We start from the raw sequence: 19,851 nt of genomic DNA on the forward strand, positions 1-19,851 counted from the left end.
TGACGCCTCATTAGGCCGATGTGTCTCATCGAGTTTGTTGACTCGTTTCGCTTTCGTCTCGTTTCGTTTCAGGTGCAAATTCTAATTCGTGCCACACGACCTCCTGAAAATTGGGTCGTCTCATGGGGCAGGCACTGCTGAATGGCATCAAAGCGGTGCGAGTGCAAAGTAGTTGGCGGCGGCGGTGGCGGCTTTACGCGGGTTATATCAATTGAACCATAGGAACGTCTTAATGGGATCCAAGTACGATGCAAGTACTTTTGGGTGCATTCCAGGTGTTTTCCCCTCGATTCCTAATCGGTCAAACGAATGAATGAATTGTCGGAACGACAGTCGTTCTGGCTTCGTTCTGGCTGCACCGACGGATGCACTCGACGAACGCCATTTCGGATGCAGCCATATCGGATACGTACGGCCGTATCGGATACGAGCTTGTCAATTGCCCATTAAACGATGTGACGCACAAGCACTGCCGATTGCGTGTTCGATGAGCGATGAGCGATGGAGTGATGGAGCGATGGAGTGGGAGGACAGCTGTCCTCGGCGGACTTCGTAGGGTCGTTTAAATTTTGAAAGCAGCCAACCGTAACGTAACGTTCAAACCTTTTAACGCTGAAAGCTCGTCCCAGCTCGAGAGCAACATGTTTTCCCGCCAACATTTGAACGGCGAAAGCTCTTTCAACCGGAATGAGCTTTCATGCGTGCATACTGTTGTCCTGCTTGCACGCGCCAGAGAGGGATAGATAGCGCTTGAAAGTGCTACCCATCGGGCGGGCAATTTGAAATTTTGATTCTTTTTGTTGATTTATTTATTTTATTTCGAATTTCGGCTCGCATTCGAACCGCATTTACAATTAGTAGAATTTATAGTACAGATAGCAGCTAGACATAAATTAAAAAGTCAGTATTTTATGGGGTAATGCATTATTGGGGCAACGGCAACGTCAACGTCAACTGGCAACTGGCAATCGGAATACGAAACGGCGCACGGCGCTCACGGAACATCACTGGGAGGAACCCTCGCTGGCAATCGCATCGAAGCGCCAGCGGATCTGTAGCATTCAGGAGGCCTGGCGGATCTTGACGCTGTCCTGCTCGTCGCTGTCGCAGTCCCCGCTCTCGGCAGTGTCCTCATCGCAGGCGGCTGCTCCGTCGCTGTCCCGGGCAAACAGGTGCCGCAGGCAGCTCCTTTTCACGTATAAAAAAGCGCACAGGGCGCAGAGTAGAAAGAGAATGCCGACGGACGATCCGATGATCAGGGCCCGCACCTTCCGCTGCGATGGCACATCGATGAGCAGCTCGGGGCTAGGGACCTGCTGCTGGCTGCTGGCGCCCACGGCCACCACCTGCACCTTGAAGGTGGTGTCCTCCTTCAGGTGCCGCAGCTGGTAGAAGTTGTCGAAGGTCTCCGCCTGGCCGATGAGATAGTGCTCCGGCTCCTTCCACCACCGCACCGTGTACAGCCGCAGGCCCTCGAGTCCCTGAGTCGGGTGCTCCCAGTGGAGCAGCCAGCCCTGCTGGTTGCTGATGGCGCTGAGGTTCGTCGGTGCCCCCAATCCCCCGCTAAAGGTCGGCAGCTGTCCCAGCTCGTTCTCCAGCTGCTGGTCATCAAAATCCTCCGCTCGAATAGGAGACGCTGCAAGAGAAGGCAACGGCATTATGGCATCGCTATCCCTCGGGAGGAAGCCGGGACGGACTCACGCTGGGTCTGGAAGCGGAACTGCTTGCTGAACATCCCGTCGCCGTATTTGTCCTGGCTGAGGACCATGAACTCGTACTCCTTGCCCGGCACCAGGTGCTGGATGGTCGCCTCCATCACGTTCTTGTCCAGCACGCGCATCGTCCGCCACTCGGGAGCCTCCGTCAGACGATACCACACCGTGTACTCGAGGTTGGGCCGCAGGTAGCCTGCAACTGCATCCATTAGACCCCCTTCTGCCACATTACCAGTATCGAGTGCTGTAATCTCTCACCTGGCTGCCAGCGTATGGTGATGCAGGTCTCCGTGCTGTTGGCCGTGAGGTTGTACGGCGGCCGGGGGGCAATGTTCTCAATCATTAATTCGGCCTCCGTCGTTATGGTTGCCGCTTCATTGGTCGCCGCGCACTCGTACATGCCACGGTCCGATTCGATTAAACTCGTGATTGTGAGATTCCCGCCGCTTAGGCTGTGGCGATCCGGCGGCAACGGCTGCCCGTCTTTCTGCATGGCAAAAACCCACGAAGAGAGAGAGAGAGTCATGTACAGGTACAGGTAGAGGTAGAGGTAGAGGTAGATCCATGCATAATTAAAAATGCAATCAACCAAAACTGCAGCCAGACTCCACTGTACAGTGTTCCAGTGTTCCGTTCTATGCCATTTCTGGTCGTGGAAATGGAAATGGAAACAGTGGACACTGCCGGAGCTCTCCCTCTCCACTCACCCGACTCCAGACAATGGAGGGCCGATTGTTTCCGTCCCGGTCGATGGCTTCGCAGGGCAGGTCGGCCGCCTCGCCCAGCTTCTGTATGTAAATGGCCTTGGGGGTGACGCTGAAAATGGGCGGCCGCAGCACAATTACACTAATGATGGGCGAGGGCCCGTCCGTGCCGAGGTCGTTATAGGGTGTGCACGTGTAGCTGCCCGCATGGTTCTCGTCCACCTTGGCGAAGAAGAGGCTGCCATTCATCTTGTAGAACACGCCGGGCACATTGTACGAGTCGAACAGGAGCCCATCCTTCTCCCAGCGCAGGTTCTTCAGCGGCGGATTAGCCCTGAAGTGGCAGTCGAGTACGGCCGGCTGGCCGTACGGCAGATAGACCTCGGGCGGGGCATAAATCACCTTGGCCTTATCTGTTTCGGATACCAAAGGGGAAGAATTTGCCAATTACAGGGATTGCATGATTTTTGTACGGTCCCAGGTGGTCGCCCCCGAGTGTTTTGATGTCGAGCCTCTTCCTCGGCATCTACTCACATTGAATATTGAGAAAGGCCTTGGCCGTCTGCAGTTCGCCCTCGTTGTTGCGCACCTTGCACTCGTACTCCCCCAGATCGCTCATCATCGTGGGATCGATGCTGAGGCTGCCGTCGGGGCCAATGAAGGAGCGCCTCACCAGATCCTGCACCTCCTGGAGCAGCACCCCATCCTTGTACCAAGCCGCCTGCGAGTTGTCCGGGTACTTCATGACGCAGTGGAAGAAGGCGGTCTGCCCCTCCTGGATGGTCTGATTCACGGGTGGAATGCGGATGAGAGAGCCGCCCTGCACCGCCAAGTGGTAGCGGGTGCCATTGTTGCGGATGCTGGGCGATCGATTAGGGAAGATCACCTGGCAGTGGTACCAGCCCTGGTCCGACTCCCGTATGGCCGTGAGGTTCACGGAGGCCCTGCCATACTCCGGATGCTCTTCGACGAGATGCAGGCGCCCATTGAAGAGCTCGTTCGTGGAGGTCTCTTTCTCGAACCACGTGAAGATTTTCTTGTTCTGGAAAAATGCATTCGAATAGAATTAATAGAGGTGAATCTGTATCTGTATCTATATCTATATCTGTGTTTATGATTATGATTGCGAGGGTCACCTATCTTCTATCTTCTATCCAGAAGGCAAATGCAGTAAATCCATTTGTCAGACACGCAGATACACAGCCTTTGCCAGAGCCTTGGCTGTGCGAGTGTCGGTGTGTCTTTCTCTCTGTACGCTCCATTATAATTTTCGCATACTCCCGCTGAGCCTGCCCCTGCCCCTGCCAGTGCCACTGACGCTGCAGCTGTGTGGCCCTGATGTGACGTGGCACAGCGGTGGCCAAGGCCCCCGCTTACTCATGCCCCATGAGTAACAATAACCAAAGAGGAGCATTGGGGGAGGAGCAGGGGCTGCCCTGCCGCTACTTTGTTGACAAATTTAAATGGACTCACGTGGCGCACGCGGCGCACTTGAAGTGCCACCAATGCCACCAGCCACCGCCCGTTGAAGGATGCGCGCCGACGGGGAACAGTACGCTGTAGACCGTGCCCCAAAACGGGGATGGCTGCAGCAGCATCTGAGGCCCAGAGGAGGTGCAGCACCATCTGAGGCAGGCAATAGATTGTTGCAATAATTCAGCTCGGTGGCGGCTGAAGCATACATTAAATTATTTCTGTTTTAATTAATGCTGAACATATTTGTCAATATTTATTAAATATATGGCCTGGCAAATTATATCTGCTGCATAGGCAAAAAACCAACAGAAAGAAACAAAAAACCATATTAATAATCGCCGGAGAGTAAACAGTGTCGTCTGTTTTGTTTGTGTTGCATCATGTGCACGGAGCCATGGAGGCACAGCAAAAAGCTGCGGCAACACGCGTTAAACTTAAATTATTTAAATGCAATTGAATCGGCAGCGGCATCAGCAGCGCCATCGGCATCGGCATCGCGGCTGCGGTTGCATCCTCTCTAATTGCTTTGGCATTAAACAAACGCAGGCATTTTTATGCTCGTTTTGTTTTTGTTTGTGCACTTGACTTTTTATCCGTCGGTGGACTGGTGGGTTTAGTGGGTGGCACACACCAACGCACACCATTGAACAGTGAGGCACTAGGAAAAACCGCATGCTACGGATTTAGTTCGCTCGGTTATTGATAGCCGGTGACCGCAAAAGTGGCAGTGCCAAGCTGCTGCTTCTCCTGCTGCTGCTGCAGCTGCTGCCGATGCAATGGAATACGTTTAATTGTGTGCCCCACCGCTTGAGACTTATGACTGCCAGTGGTGTTAGTTGATCTATTGACATTCGCTTTGTGCCTTAATTGAGATCGGGAAATAGTCATCAAGACGCAAACATCAGAGCCCAGTCGCTGGTGGCTGCTGGCTGCTTGCTGGTGGCTGGTGGCTGGTTCTGTTGCTGTGACCGAAGTGGGCGTCAATGTCACACACCGACCAATCACAATCTATACATCCAGACTGTGAGAACGTGCGATGCCGCCTTGCCTTGCGATGCATTATGCGATGCACTCAAGAGAGCCCACCCCACCCCCACCATTCCACAGCGCATGCAATCCCATCCCATGCCTAATACCATCCGATTATGTACACCCAACTGTGTGGTGTGTCTGCCACAGACACACCACATTTATCAGCATTATCCAACAAATTACAAACGTAACTTGATTTATCCGGTAATTTTTTTGTGGACAACGTGCGCGAAAATTGTGCAAAACGGCCTCGCGACGGCCGTGAAAGTCTCGCTCTCTCGCTATCTCTTTCTCTCGACGGGACAGCGGTGCAGCGGTACAGCGGTACAGCGGGAAAGAGCTCTCTCGTAGACAATCCTCATGGATTATGCATATTATTACTGGATGGACTTTGACCTTGTCTACGATTTTTTTTTAATTACTTAGCCGCCGAAATACGAGCTTATTTTCCTTCCGCTGAGATACAGAAACTATACGAGTAGATACACAGAATTTGAAGCGCAATTAAAGTGAATCTATCAAAATGACATCATGACCCGCTGACCGAGTGGAATTTTCTGCAATAATACAATGCGAGGGCCCCAGCAAAAACACAGAGACACACACAGAGAGAGAGAGACAGAGAGAGAGAGAGAGAGAGGGAGGGAGAGAGAGAGAATGGAAAATTAAGCAAGCGGCTAAATAGTTAAAAACATAAGCTGGCAGCCCCACGACCGCGCCCACGCCTGTGCCCCTCGCTTAAGGGTGGATGGAACCTGGGTATTGGGCATTGGGTATTGGGGGTGCGATGACAAGCGTGGGCGATGAATTGTAATTCACTTTGATTTAAATACAAACGCGCGAATATTTAACTGACGGATTGGCTGATTGACTGATTGACTGACTGAATGACGGACTGTCTGGCTGGTCGGCTGGCTGCGAGCCTTGCGTTTGCTGCAATGAATTTGCAATTGAATTAAATTGCATTACTCACATTTGTCAACAAAATGCCAGCCATTCAATTCGATTGAATCCAATTGAAATTGATTTCAACTCTGGCGCTGGATCTGCGTCCCCCCACTCCGTGTCTGCCCCCCCTCTGTGGCCCGTGTGTCTTTGATGTCACACTTCACTCTGACACTCTGCCACTCTGACACTCTCCCTGCTTTTCTTCTTTTATTTTCAGCTTTGTTTTCTCCCATGATGTTGGTAATTTAAAGTGTTTGTGATACTGAAATCAGTTTTTCGCTTCAAATTAAATTTAAATGCCGCGCAGCGGATGGCAGGAAGGAAGGAAGGAAGGACATAGGACAGGAGCCAGGATGCCAGGACGCCAGGATGCAGCCTCGATCGACTGCATGTGGTTGCGCTTTAATTAGTAGCCAGGGGTCGGGTCACCCTGCCACCCTCCCTCGCCGCCCTTCTGTGTGTGCATTTAACGTGATGCAATCGCTGCTGCTGCTGCCGCTGCTGCTGCTGCTGCTGCACTGGCAGAAAGCCCCCTGACCCACCCAAATATTTTCTTCTCTTTCTTCTGGCTGGCGCTTCCGCGTTTCTCCCAGTGCGACGGCCATAAAGTCCGGGGTCGCGTAGCCCTTTTAATGAATGTGAGAGTCTCGTTTCACGCTGTGCCCCGGACCAGAGTCGGCGGCTGCATGCAGCATCCCAGCATCCCAGCACCCAGCAGCAGCAGACGCAATTAAGGCTAACCAAGCTTACATATGTATGCTGCCCCCTGCCAACCACCCAGCCACCCACACGAGCTGGTCATTCGTCAGTCAGTCTGCTGGAATGTCAGTCGTTCGGGCCAGTAGAGGCCAGTCAGTCCAGGCCACCTACGTGTCTGATAAATTAATAATTTGGACAATTTCATTTAAGAATTGCGTGCGCGTTGGCGTGAGCCATGAATAAGTGAGTGAGTGAGTGAGTGAACGAATGAGCGAATGAGCGAATGGATGAGTGCTGGAAGGGCAAGTGACTTACATCCTTGCTCCAGTGCACAACATACGGAATGGGGGAGTCGAATGGGAAATCGATGTAGCAGCTGAAAACCACGTGGGAGCCCACTTTGGCCTCCAGGTTCGTCTGTCGGCGGTGATCGCGGGCGCCCCCCGTACAGGATACACTCATTAAGAATGCCAGCCAAGCGACGATCAGCGAACCGCACGCGGCTTCCAAAGTTCTTCTTGTGCCTGACGATGGCATTTCTCCGTCTGTCTGGTGTCTGTCGTGCCTCGTGTCTGGGGATTGCACTTGGGGCAGTTGCACGAACACTCACTCACACACACACGCACGCACACGCACACACGAACGCACGAACACTCATTCACTCGTAATATTCATTGCATAATATTTCCGCGTTGTGGCAGTGGCAGCAAAAACAAAGAATAAAAATCAAATTAAAATCTATGCCCCGAAATCAGGTCAATTGTCGTCGCGTCTGCTCTTCTTTTCTTTGCACGGACCTCTATAGCATATCTCGTATCTCGTATCTCTATCCGCACCAGAGAATATCTATTGTATTGTGCGCAATTCCCTCCACCGAATCGAGCGCGATTGTCTCTTCTATCTGCGGACTGTTTTTGAGGGTCGCGTACTGCACAGAACGACTGGAGAAGCGCTACTGAAAAATGAAATGCGATCAGACTGCAGAACGAGAACGCGAACTGGGGCTCAGTCAGAGCTTTGTATCTGGCTCTGCTGTCTCTGACGGAATGATGATGATTTCTATGCTTCTGATCTCTCTCTCTCTCTCTCTTTCTCTATCTGGCTTGTCAAAGCAAGACCCTCCCCTTCTTCTGAAAATTTGACATTTGACACACGCCCACGCCGCCGTCCATCCATTCATCCATCCATCCATCCATCCATCTGTACGATGCTTACGAATACGAGCATGGGGTCTCCTCTGTCTCCCCCACAATTCGTTTTCGCAGACGTTTATCCACTTAAATAATTAGGCGATCGCCAAAGTGTTGCAGAAATCATTTATTTGGAGTCCATGAAAGGGGATACCCTCTGTCAATGATCGAGTCGATTCTCCATTGGAATCACTTCAACAAACTTCCATAATTTCTAGCCTGCTCATTGCAGGGTGTCTCCTATTCGATTGCATTCTCGTGCTGAAAATTAAGCTATTTTTATAGCATTTTCTTGTAAATTTCATTAGTTTAATTGCCCCGAGATCAGGCGGCCATCGCTTTCACAGTGGCCGCGCAGGCGTATGAGTGATATTTTTGTGGATGTGAGAAAATATCCATTTTTCAATTAATGGCTTCCCGTGGCTTCCCTTGTGGATTCGGATCCCGATTCCGATTCAGAGCTAAATGAATGAAAGAAAGAATCCCATTTTCTTCGTTTTATTTGATCAATTTCAAGTTTTTTATTTTTATTCGTTTTTTGTTTATTTTTGGTTTTTGTTTGTTTTTTTTGCTTTTGCTTTCGTTTTTGTAAGTTTTATTTGTTTAAAAATTTTGTTCATTTTGCTAATTTCTCATTATAATTGTGTGTGTGTCGTGTGTATCGGGTGTGTCGTGTGTGTGTGTGTGTGTGTGTGTGTGTATGTGTCGTGTGTCGTGTTAATTACAATATATTTCGTTCTAAACTGATTTATCCTTGTACGATTTATATATATGCTGAATTGGAAATTGCAATCAGTGTGGGGGAAATGCAATGCGGAAATAGAGAAAAAGGGGAAAGTGAAAGGTGTTCGGAGGAAACGTGAAGCGAACGTGAAAGATGGTCTCGTGTGTGGGCGGGAGGGGGAGGGAAATGTTGCTGTCTCGAAGTCGAAACAGAAGTAGAAGTAGAAGTAGAAGTAGGAAGTGCAAAAGTATCTCGTTTGTTTTCGTTTTGATAGTTCCTAGTTGTGTTCCTATTTGTGTTCTTCTTTCATTTCCATCGAAAGTCGATTCGAAAAGTGAACGTTAAAGACTGACGGTCTGTCGCACCTTGTCCAAAAATCAAAGTGGCAGACGACTAAAGCGTTAGATTTACTTAACTTAGTTTTGTTTTAATCGGTATTCCCTTTACTTAATGTACATGCCGTTAAATCCGGTAATCCCATAATCCAGTTATCCAGTAATCCAGTATCTATACCAATAAATATATAGAGAGAGCATGTACATAATCATACATCATATATCATGTGTATATGCCTTAAAGTCCTTCATCGGTCCTTCTATTCCCTCTATCATCTTCTCCTTCTCCTTCCATCAATTAAAATTCAATTTATTCTGTCATTCTCTGTAATTACTCTCGATTCGCTCTTGGCTTTTCCTTGCTTTCCATTCCATTTCATTCCGCTTGTGCTTTCGTTTCGTTAATGCGTCAATTAATTAAATTATTTATTTTCATTTCTAGTTAAACCCTTAAGTGTGTGTGTTTCTGTGTGTGTTTTCTTAGCTTGTGTGTGGGTGTGGGTGTCTGTCTATATGCAATACAAAAAACCAACTTAATTACTTGAATATCCTCAACATTTACAAAGTACATAAGTAGGCATCGACTATGCAACATTCTTGATTCCGTCCCATCCCATCCCGTCCCTGGCTATCGCTCACGCTATCGCTTCAATCATCCCAGCCTTTGATTTTTGTAATCCTAAATTTTAATGCAAATACAATACTCTTACTCTGGGGTATCTGGGGAAAGGTCAGAAGGTCGGGGAAGTGAAGTCCGGAAACAAAACGGGGAATATATACTCGTACATACAATATATATAGAAATTCTTGAGATCATTCGAGTAGTTCTTCTTGGCTGATTCGTAGTTGATTTGCTTTGCTTTCTCTCTCTCTATCGAACCCTCCCCCTTCAAATCTTTATCGTTATCGTTATTCGTATTACCTTTATGGATAGTATTATTATTATTATTATAGTATTTTTCGTTATTTTTCTTTGTAATTTACATACGTTATACACACACACATCTTCTATACGCTTCTCTCGCTCTGGCAGTGTTTTGGCGTCAAGTTGTGTCAAACCATCATTCCGTACAATTTGATCTTTTATCATTTATCGTTTATCGTTTATCATTAACAAGTACCTAAAAAAAACAGAAACGCAGCTGTATCTTCGGGATCTATGCACAACTGTGACCCTAGGCCCCATTTCTCTCCTCTCTATCTTGTATCTTGTATCTTGTACATATAGATATTGTATCTGTATCTTTCACCTTACCAACTTATTCAACTGTCGAGTGGCGTCGCAATTGACCAAATCTTGGGCTGTGTGTGTGTGTGTGTGTGTGTGTCGTGTGTCGGGTGTAGTGTGTGTCAAACTGTGAATATACTATATTGTACCGGAAAGAATCGATTGGTTTTTGTTTTTGTTACTTAGTTTTCGTTTTGTGTTTTGCGTTTAATAAATATTCTTGTTCGAGATAATTATCGTGTGTGTGTGTGTGTGTGTGTGTGTGAGTAACAGTAAACATATATGCAGCTGTTATATTTCATTTAATTCGTTCGTTAAACTGTTTTTTCTTTCGTTTCGATTCATTTTGTTTTGTTTGGGTTTTTCTGTAGGTTCTCTTTGTCGTTAAATAATTTAATTATGAAACAATTTCTCTATATGTGGTTTTTAAATACGTTGTAGCATTTGTTTTTGTTTTGTTTTTATTTTTAACTTCGTATCATCGTCTCTCATCGTCGCTCAGCTATCGATAGTCGATAATTTTAACAACTAAATGCTTAACAGCTAGCATATTCCGTATTCCGTATTGGTTTTACTCGTACTTTTAGTGTTTTGTTTTTTAATTGTAACATAATTTAGGCTTACGCTTGTGGGGTTTGTTGGAATTGTGGTAGTGTTTAATGTTTAATGCTCTCCCTCTTACTCTCTCTCTCTCTGAATGTTTAACATATCAATCAGTGTGTGTGTGTGTGTGTGTGTGTCGTTAAATATTCAAATATCTAATACACTTGTAAATAATAATATTTAATTGTAATTTGTTCTTCTTTACTTTGTTATTTTTCTTTTAATATCAATTCTTTATCTTGTATCTTTTATCGATTATAATTGCTATAGGTTTTAAATATTATACTTAAACTTTCGGCTCCTCTCTGCATCTGCATCCCCCTCTCTATCCCTATCTCTATCTCCATTTCCTGCTCCTCCTCCTTCTCAAAGTATTTACAAATCTCGCGTGGAATTCACTTGGCTTCTCTCTCTCTCCCTCTCTCTCTCTCTCTCTCTCTCTCTGTCTTCCCGTAAAATCTACTAATTGTTTCATTGCTTGGGTTCTCTTTGGGGGTAGGTAACTTTTAAAGTTCATATCTGAGGGATCTCTATGATGTGGGTGGGGGGGCATGTGTGGCAAGGGCATGGCTGTACGCGTGCACAGATGTGTGGCCTGATCCGATGTTCATCTATGTATCATGTATCATGTATCATCTACGTATGCGGTTGAATGTTGATTGCAATGGCATGCTGCTTGCGGCTGCTCATCCGTCTCCCGTATCCCCTGCGACTGGCATATGATGGGTCTGTCTCTGATGGGATGGATGCATCGTAGTTTCGGTGCTTGCCGTTGCATTATCATTGAGGCGCATTTCATGGGTGTGTGCATGTGGGGATGTGTTGATGCCATGTGGGACTTAATTAAATGCTTGACTGGACTGGAGTCTGGAGACTGGAGTCTGGGGCCGTCACTCAGCAAACGCTCTCCATTTCGGGCGGCACTCCCGCCTGCTGCATGGCCTGTCGCTTGCGGTACGCGTAGAACTCTTCTCGCATCGCCTGCAGGCGCACCTCCACGTTGTCGTAGCGCGCCGGTAGCTGGTGTTGCAGGGGGAGGGTACGCAGCTTGCGATTCCCGTATCCCCCGCTATATCCAGAGGGGGCGTGGGCGTGCAGCAGGCTGCCACTCAGAGGCCCCAAGGTGTGGTGATGATGCATATGGTGATGGAACGAGTGCGGATGCGATTGCGTATCGATGTGCAGATGGTTGAGATCTTCGCGCAGCATTCCCATGCCTGTGGGCGTCGAGGCGCTAGGCGTGGGTGTGGCTGGGTCGAATTCGTAGTGGCCATCGACGCTGCCGACGTCCACGGGGCACGGGGCCTTGGGGGCAGGCAGGTTGCTGTCCGTGGCCGCGTTCAGTCTTGAGATCATTTCCAGCCAGTGGGCCATTGTGTACGGCGGGGTGTTGGTCCGCGGATAGGACGAGTAGGCGGAATGCGGCGTCTGGCCCTGGGCCTGCTGGCTGCCCTCCAATCCTCCCGCCCCAAAGTACCCCAAGTGCTTGGGCGGCGAGGGTGGGGCACGGTACGGTGGCAGCAGCCGCCACTCGCTGGTACTGCCCGGGTGATTGGAGGTGTTCTTCGATCCAAAGCCACTCGAGCTGCTGCGGGACTCGGGCGAGGCCTCCAGTCCTGCATTCCCCCCCACGCCCACGCTGTTGCGCAGGGAGAGATTCAGATCGGGGAGGGGCGAAAGCAGCTCGTGCTGCTGGCGGCTGAAGAGGCGGGAGTAGTGACGCGGATACCAGCGCGTGCGCGGCCTGTAGCTGTGATACGGCAGCTGTCCGTGGTAGTAGCTCCTCCATGACGGCGGCGACGGGAGCTGCAGCGGCACGAAGTGCTCCTCCAGCGGATGCTGTGGCTGCTGCTGCTGGTGTTGCTGTTGTTGCTGTTGCTGCTGCTGCTGGCGGCGGGTCTCCTCCTGAATGGTTCTCAACGAAGGCAGCTCCTGCGAGTAGTAGCGATAGCGACTGCTGAGATTTCCTCCCACTCCGCTGTTGTGGGATCGCTCCGCGGAGTTCGGCGGATAGACGGTGCTGAGGTCGCTGAATTGCGTCGGGTAGCCGCTGCTGCCCCCGCTCAGCAGCAACTGCTGCTGGTGGTGCAGGTGGCTCATCGCCGGGGAGCTGGAGAAGATGCGCGAGATCCTAGAGGGGGTGTAGTGGTGCGGCGAGAGGAGGTGTTGCTGCTGGCCTAGGCCCAAGGCCCCACTGATGGTGTTGATGTGCAGCGGTCGGCTCCTGTCCGCATTCCCGTACAGATTGTGGCTGCCATTGCTGTTGTATGTAGGCCGCAGCACGTTCTGGTAGCGGGCACCGCTGATGGCATCCTCAAAGTGCGCTGGCTGGTGCTGTGGCTTGCCCCCGATCTTGAGCAGACCGCCCAAGCCCTGGAGGAAGCCGCGCGCCGAGTCCGCCGCCGACTGCAGGCTCAGCTGGCTGGAGGATGCCACAAGGGGACGACGCCAGGAGGCCCGTGCTGTGATGAAGTTGCGCCTCGAGAGGAAGCCGCCATCGTCGCTGGAGGACTTCTGGGAGACGTTGCTGTTGCGGCGCTCAAAGAGCGCCCCATCGACTACATCGATGTTGTTGTTGTCCAGCGTGTAGCCCTGTATCTTGGATCCATCCACATCCAAGACAAAGCGGCCATCGAGGCTGCGCTGAATGCGGCTCACAGAGCGCCTCCCAGTGGCAGTTCCTGTGTCGCAGTCGTCGAGGGTCGTGGGGGAGCTGTAGATGGAGTGGCAGTTGGTGCAGCGATCGGGTGGCCAGATCCAGTGGAGAATGGCAATCAGTATGGCGGTTAGACTTGATATTCGGGTTTGTTTGTACCTAAGGCATGGATTGATAGAGAGATTGTCAGATTGTTAGAAGCAGATACTCGTAAAAGACAAACAAAATATGCAAAAGGCAGATACACAACTGAAGGTAAACTCTGAACTAAAATGGGAAGTCAACATTGAATTGAACGGAAGATGGAACCAAAAAGAGAGAACTTTTAGTTAGAGAAATGTTTGCTTACGATTTTGATTATGACAGGATGGACCTGGAACTATAAAAACGCTTTCATAATCACGGTAATGTTCAGTATTGCTATAAGAGAGAGCGATGGAGCGATGGAGCGTTGGGAATGGTGCATTCCAATCAGAGAGAGTGTAGATACAAATAGATTCAGATACACTCACACAGTTGCAGGAGGGAACAATTTAGATTTATATTGAGATTGAGATTCAGATGGAAGGCAATACTCCTCTCTTCGGTCGATGGATGCGGGGGATACTCACTTTTTTAAAGGCACTTGACCAGAGGAAATTGAGCCCGTACTGCGATTGTGATGCAAATGATGATGATTATTGGCTGCATTGGCTGCAATGTTACGAGCGTCCGTTATCCTGCAAGCTACCATGTTGAACTCTGTAAACGTATAATTTCTACAATTAATTTTGGCGTGCAGCGTGAGCCGTCCTATCCCGGGCAAATAAAATACAGTACACGACACACAGGACACATGGCACAGGACACATACACAGATATAGATGTATCTATACTACAGTGCACTCTACATATAGACGTATACACATATGTATATGGCAGGTTCATCCGCTTATACTCGTAGCGAGGAAATGGACTCATTTGCATGCACTCCCCTGCCGTCTGCTGTCTGCCGTCTGCTGTCGATGCTAATAAGTTGAGATTGTTTAAATTTTTAGCCAGCTACTAGATTATTAACTAGGGGTAACAGAGGCAGAACAGAAAGCGTTTACCACCAGCTATATGCTGGCCACCATTTAGTAGTTAGAGCAGTTACCAGCTACCAGTTACCAGCTACCAGTTAGTGCTATGACTATCGCTATGACTAAACTAAGTTGTTGTTAGTTGTTCGGGCTGATGTTGATTATAGTGTGTGGCAATTACATGTAGCAGAACACAAGGAGGCGCCAATTAGTGGAGGCAGTAGGCAGTGGCAGGAGGCAGGGGGCAGGGGGCAGGGGGATAATTTTGCAGTCAGAGTAAACGGTTATTGGAACGAGAGCCACTACATGGAATACTTGGAATAAATGGCATATCTAATGCCCAACTAAATCGAAACTTAATTCTCCCCGAGGCCCCCGAGGATGGGATTTCCGAGAGGGGGTGGGGGGCTGGAAGGTGGAAGGCGGAAGGCCATTGACGTTCGATGTCAATGACAAACTAATTCGAGACGCGGACCCGGGGCATATCCTGGCACGCACACACACTCGTGGAGAGACACATGGACTCATGGAGGACCCTCATACAATTACAATATACACACACATATACGCCTATATGTAAATGCAAAAAGTATATACACAAGTATATACACATATATATGTACAGCCATGTGCTCTCTCTTCGCAGTATTTTATTTGGGATATGGCTTCGAATGGTTGGAAAAAAAAACAATGACACGTGAAATGGCTTTTGAGAGAATGGTCAAGATACGAATTGAATTGTGCCACAACAGAAAACAGAAGAGAGACAGACAAGTGGATGAGGAGTAGGATGAGGAGGAGCGCATTCATGAAACAAAACAGAACAGAAGAGAGAAACAGAGAACAGAGTGAGCAGAGAGGAGGAAAAGTTTAATGAAAATCGAAAACCAAATATTGCTGATTATGGGACGACAACGGAAGCGGAAACAAAAAGTTGAGCGACACAAAAGTTAGTCCGCCCGGAGAACACTCTCTCCATCGAGGGCGGGAGCGAGAAAACGTAAAAAACGAACAAGTGAGTCAAGATTCAGATACAAAAAAACGGAGAAACGAGAAACAAGAAACGAGAAGTGGTATTTGTTTTGTGGTGTGTGGATGTGTGAAATGTGGCCTTTGAGTAATTATGAAATCTGTGTGTGAAATGAGCTTGCGTCGCAGCGGCTGATTGAGTGAGTCAGTGCTCGGGTGCTTGAGATACTTTTCAGAGAGAGTGTGGAGCTGCGGCGGGCGCTTGATCTGCTTATGCATAACCGACATAACAGATGGCTAGATAGATGGATAGATTGTATGCATATGTATGGATTGTTAATCGATGACACTGTGTATGTATGTATGTATGTATGTATGTAGGTATGCATGGTGGATTCAGTACAGTTGTGTCAGTGTGATCTAGTGGTTGATTGATTGATTGACTGTTTGATTGTTTGATTGATTGATTGATTGATTGGTTGTTAGATTGGTTAAGTTGGCGAGGGGACTGGACGCGTCTGAAAATAACCTTTTAGTTTTGTTGTCAGTAACTTCAGGATCGGTGGTTGCACACGACATCGATTTTTAATATGATAACAAAAACTTACCCTTGCGCGCTGTGTCGTTGTTTTTATTTTTTTTTTTGTTTTTTTTTTTTTTTGCTTTTTGCGAGGGTTTTTGGGTTCGGGTGGGGTCTTTTCTGAGTGCATTGCGTCCACATGTTGTATGGAGATATGGCCCTGCCACATACCTGCACAACGAGGGGGAGGATCTTGGGCAGGCATGTGGCAGGACACAAGGCAATCTGCACAGGGTGGACCGATCATCAGTGACTTTTGTCGGAGCGATCATTTTATGCTTGGAAGAGGCCTTTTGAGCTTTCGACCTTTCGGTCTTCCGGCTTTTGGCCATGTTCAATTTCTACGTGGGATTGCGGGCCTTTTTTTACCATCTTTGTGCGTGAATTGTTTACAAAAAACGTCTGCCCAGTATTGTGCCCTATATAAATGAGCGCCTGTGCGCCATGTACATACATAGATGTAGATTGTATTTTTTACATCTCTGAAATACCTTTATCCAGCATGAACTCAGCCCTGGGCAGAAACAACGACGATTTGGCCAAGAACATGCTTTTGTCAATATAATTCGCGGATAAAGGTATTTTGTGGTATTATTTTTTTTATCAGATTCAACGTTAATTCTGTATATATGTACGTATGTATCTCTTTCTCTCACTCTCACTCTGTCTGTGGCTAGTGTGTGTGTGTGTGTGTGTGTGTGTGTGGGTGTGTGGGTTGCCACAGCGTTAAAAGAACAAAAGAATAAATCAAAAAACAATGTGTTTTCTATAGTGGAATACGAGTATATTCGTATGTATCGCACATACATAATATTTCACAGCTAATGGGGCTGCGAAATTGTCCTGTTTTTCTGTCTTTTCCGTCTTTTTTTTGTGTGTAAGTGTGCGGTGGCTCCGAAAAGAATACATAAATAATTGATTTAAACAACGCAACATTAATTAATCCACTTAAAATACAGATTAAAGCAAAAACCAATGACAAAGGCAGAGAGACAAACGAGGAGGGCTTGGTCGGTTCCATATTCCATATGCACACACGTACGGCACGAGGCTCGATTCGTTTCGATTCGATTACATTAAACGCGTATATCCAGCGAATATCGAACATAATGAAGGCCCTGGCATATTCAATTTCCGCTTCAAAGGGGACACGGGAGAGAGAGTAGCCCGGGGGTCTGTTGGGGCCTTGGCCGTGGGCCGTGGGTGGAGCTTAATCGATTTATCGTCTTTCTGCTGGCGGCTGAATCCTCCTTAATGCTTAACTAAAGTTGCAACAACTATTTATATGTACATGCGTTGAATTTCAGAAATAAAATGCACTATGAAGTCAGAACAGAAGAAAAGATACTCAGGTAATCCCGAACAGAAGATCCGCCAATGATGCGAAACTAAAACATAATTTAATGGAATGCAAACGTAAATGGATAACTTGAGGATTGATGCGATGGCCAATTTCGAACTAAGAGCTGGGGGAATGCATCTTTTTTGTCTACACTCTGTACGGGCGGGAGTCCTGGACCAGCGGACCAGTGTTTCGTCTTGGGTTCGTCTTGGATTGTAGGGGAGGACAGGGGAAGGACCCAGACAGAACTCAAGATAACAACCAAAGGAAACCAAACAGGAAAAGCAAACATAAAACCAAAATCCAATTAGTATGTAAATATTATATACAGAAATTTTGCAGTAACGTTCTTCTTTTTTTTTTGCCAAATTTTGCCAAATTGCAACTGAATTTTACTTGCAACAAACTACAACGAAAATATGTACGAAAATATTCGCTCAGACACAGGCATAATTTATGGAGAATTTCCGATTGTTTTGCCACAAATAATTTACTTTTACTTTTACGATTACTCTTCAGCAAAACAGAACAGAACAGAATGGAATGGTCTCAAATGCAAGTCTCAAATGTGTTTTTGTTGTCGAATAAACCGAGTAACCCGAATGCCGATTAATGGAAGGGGCGCTTCCATACTCCAATACTGTCGGCGTCGGTGGAAAACTCAAAAGGCAGAACTCATAAAAGGCAGTGCACTGCACTGTAGGGCTGTTGGCCATGTTAGTGGCTGTATTTAGTAGGTTATTTAGACAACAACAAGAACACATCATCAATCGCTATTCTGGTTATTACTGGTATAAGAGAGTATATCGTAGGGATCAGATCATCAGTAAGTATCATCTTAGTAGTATCATTAGCAGTAGGCAGTATCATATCATTATCATTAATCAGTTATCAGTTATCAAAAGTTATCGGAGAATGTCATCAAAAACCATTTCAAGTGTGTGTGTTAGCTCTGGGCCTCAGTGTTACCTTTTTCCTGTTTTCGTCGTTTACGTTTATTGCAAATTTTTACGGCACAAACCGATAAAATGATCGCAACAATAAAAAACAGGATGCCCCCAACGACGCCGGCGGTTATAGCTTTATGCTTGACACGTGCCGGCACGGGGAACTTCACCTCGTCGCTGGACTCGTACGATTTCTCCGAGTTGGCCAGCACCCGGAAGTAGTAGGTCCGTCCGCCCACCAGGTTCTTCACCAGATACTGCGTCTCCTCCGGCCGTATCTGTCCGCGGTTCAACGTCTTCCACTGGGCGTCCGTGCGGTACTTAATCGTGTAGAACTTGACGATGTGCGCCCGCTCCAGCGGCGACTGCCACGTGATGAGGAATCCGTTCGACACCTCCGTGACGGACACGTTCCGTGGCGGCCCGGGCTTTGGACCTGCAACGACATTTTGGGTTCGGGAGAGACACAGGGGAGGGAGGAGGACGGGAGAGAGAAAAAGAGAGAATTAGTATGTTACAGGAATTGAAAGTGTTGAAGGGATTTCCCATCCCGTGTATACCAGACCACACCCCATTTTCAATTTCAAAATCCAACACACTCCGAGGTGGGGTGGCTAAATCGTTTGCATTATTTTTGATTTATTTGCATTTCATTTTATGCTTTGTTTATTTACGCGAGGGATTTTCCGAGTTTCCGCGGAGTCCGCGTTGCCCTTTTATTACCTTTCCGCATTGCCTTCGCCGCTTGGCTGAGTTTTCCCTCACAGAAAGTACATTCATTCGGATCGAAAGCTTGAGTCCCGCACTAACACTCGTATCCTTCTTCGGGCGATAGATCTAATAGCTATTTAATTCCCTTCTAAAAATATTATCGTCCAACTAATTCCGAAGGGTGTGTCCTGCACCGGCTCATCCCCGGGTCTTGCTTTGTTTTAGATTCTTTTATTTATTTTATTTCATTTCATTTATTTTTTTCCTCTTTCGTTTCGCTTAAAAGCTTTATGAAATTTCCATTTGGCTTTTTGCAACTCTTTCCAGCGCACAGACAACCCTTTTACTTTTTTTTGCGTCTTTTTACTTTCTTTTTGCACCATGCATTTATTCATGACGAGGAAAGCGACAGCAAGAACAAGAATGAGGAGGAGGAGGAGGAGGAGAAGGAGGCATGGGAATGGGATTTACTGGGCGAAAAGGGATTGACAAAAACACATTTTAATTAGCATACACACATAAAACTTTCCATTTTCGTATTTGAATACTTGTCCCCAAACATCCGTTCGGCATCACAACGGAAAAATGATAAAAATATACGAGTACATGTCCATGCAACAGCAACTGCAACAGCAACAGCAACAACAGGAATAACAACAACAACGGACGAGGACTACACGGACATGGAGACCAACACTCTGGTGTCTGTCTGTCTGTCTGGCTAGAGCCTAGGCCATGGCCAGATACAGATACAAATTACGGGCCTAGACGGACAGGCCATGGATAACCTGAATTCTCAGTGAGTTCTCTCTCTCACTCTCTGTCTCTCGGGTGGCAGGACCTCCTCTCGCTGGTGATTTGTGAGAACTCGTGCTCGATGCAATTAACTGCCGGCCGGTCGGTCGATCTCCAGGGTATCGGATCGGGTGGG

At 47.7% G+C, this 19,851-nt stretch overlaps 2 protein-coding genes across 13 annotated transcripts in view; both read right to left on the reverse strand.

Annotated features, from left to right (window-relative positions):
- Positions 1 to 794: 794 nt before the first annotated feature.
- LOC108164100 (protein borderless) lies at positions 795 to 7,544 on the reverse strand. 2 transcript variants are annotated; one of them, XM_017299690.2, is made up of 6 exons: positions 6,890 to 7,544; positions 2,954 to 3,461; positions 2,423 to 2,832; positions 1,974 to 2,202; positions 1,702 to 1,914; positions 795 to 1,636 (listed from the first exon to the last, which is right to left on the reverse strand). In XM_017299690.2, exons 1-6 carry the CDS (start codon positions 7,109 to 7,111, stop codon positions 1,062 to 1,064), a joined length of 2,157 nt encoding a protein of 718 aa, XP_017155179.1. In that variant the 5' UTR covers positions 7,112 to 7,544; the 3' UTR covers positions 795 to 1,061. The 2 variants fall into 2 exon arrangements, with proteins under 2 accessions (XP_017155179.1, XP_017155180.1); XM_017299691.2 differs by having other exon boundaries at positions 796 to 1,636; positions 1,702 to 1,908; positions 6,890 to 7,542.
- Positions 7,545 to 9,703: 2,159 nt separating this feature from the next.
- LOC108162722 (protein turtle) overlaps positions 9,704 to 19,851 on the reverse strand; it is a 43,206-nt gene continuing 33,058 nt past the window's right edge. For 6 of the 11 annotated variants that reach the window (XM_033394189.1, XM_033394190.1, XM_033394191.1 and 3 more), the window contains 3 exons: positions 18,232 to 18,645; positions 13,922 to 14,051; positions 9,704 to 13,469 (listed from right to left, as the gene is read on the reverse strand). In XM_033394189.1, coding sequence (XP_033250080.1) covers positions 11,549 to 13,469; positions 13,922 to 14,051; positions 18,232 to 18,645 — 2,465 coding nt within the window. In that variant the 3' untranslated portion in view covers positions 9,704 to 11,548. Of the gene's footprint in view, positions 13,470 to 13,659; positions 13,731 to 13,921; positions 14,069 to 18,231; positions 18,646 to 19,851 lie in introns of those variants that run through there. The other 5 variants (XM_033394195.1, XM_033394193.1, XM_033394197.1 and 2 more) reach the window with 3 other exon arrangements.

The sequence above is a fragment of the Drosophila miranda genome, chromosome 4 (assembly GCF_003369915.1).
Source record: "Drosophila miranda strain MSH22 chromosome 4, D.miranda_PacBio2.1, whole genome shotgun sequence".
In the NCBI taxonomy this organism is placed as follows: Eukaryota; Metazoa; Arthropoda; class Insecta; order Diptera; family Drosophilidae; genus Drosophila; species Drosophila miranda.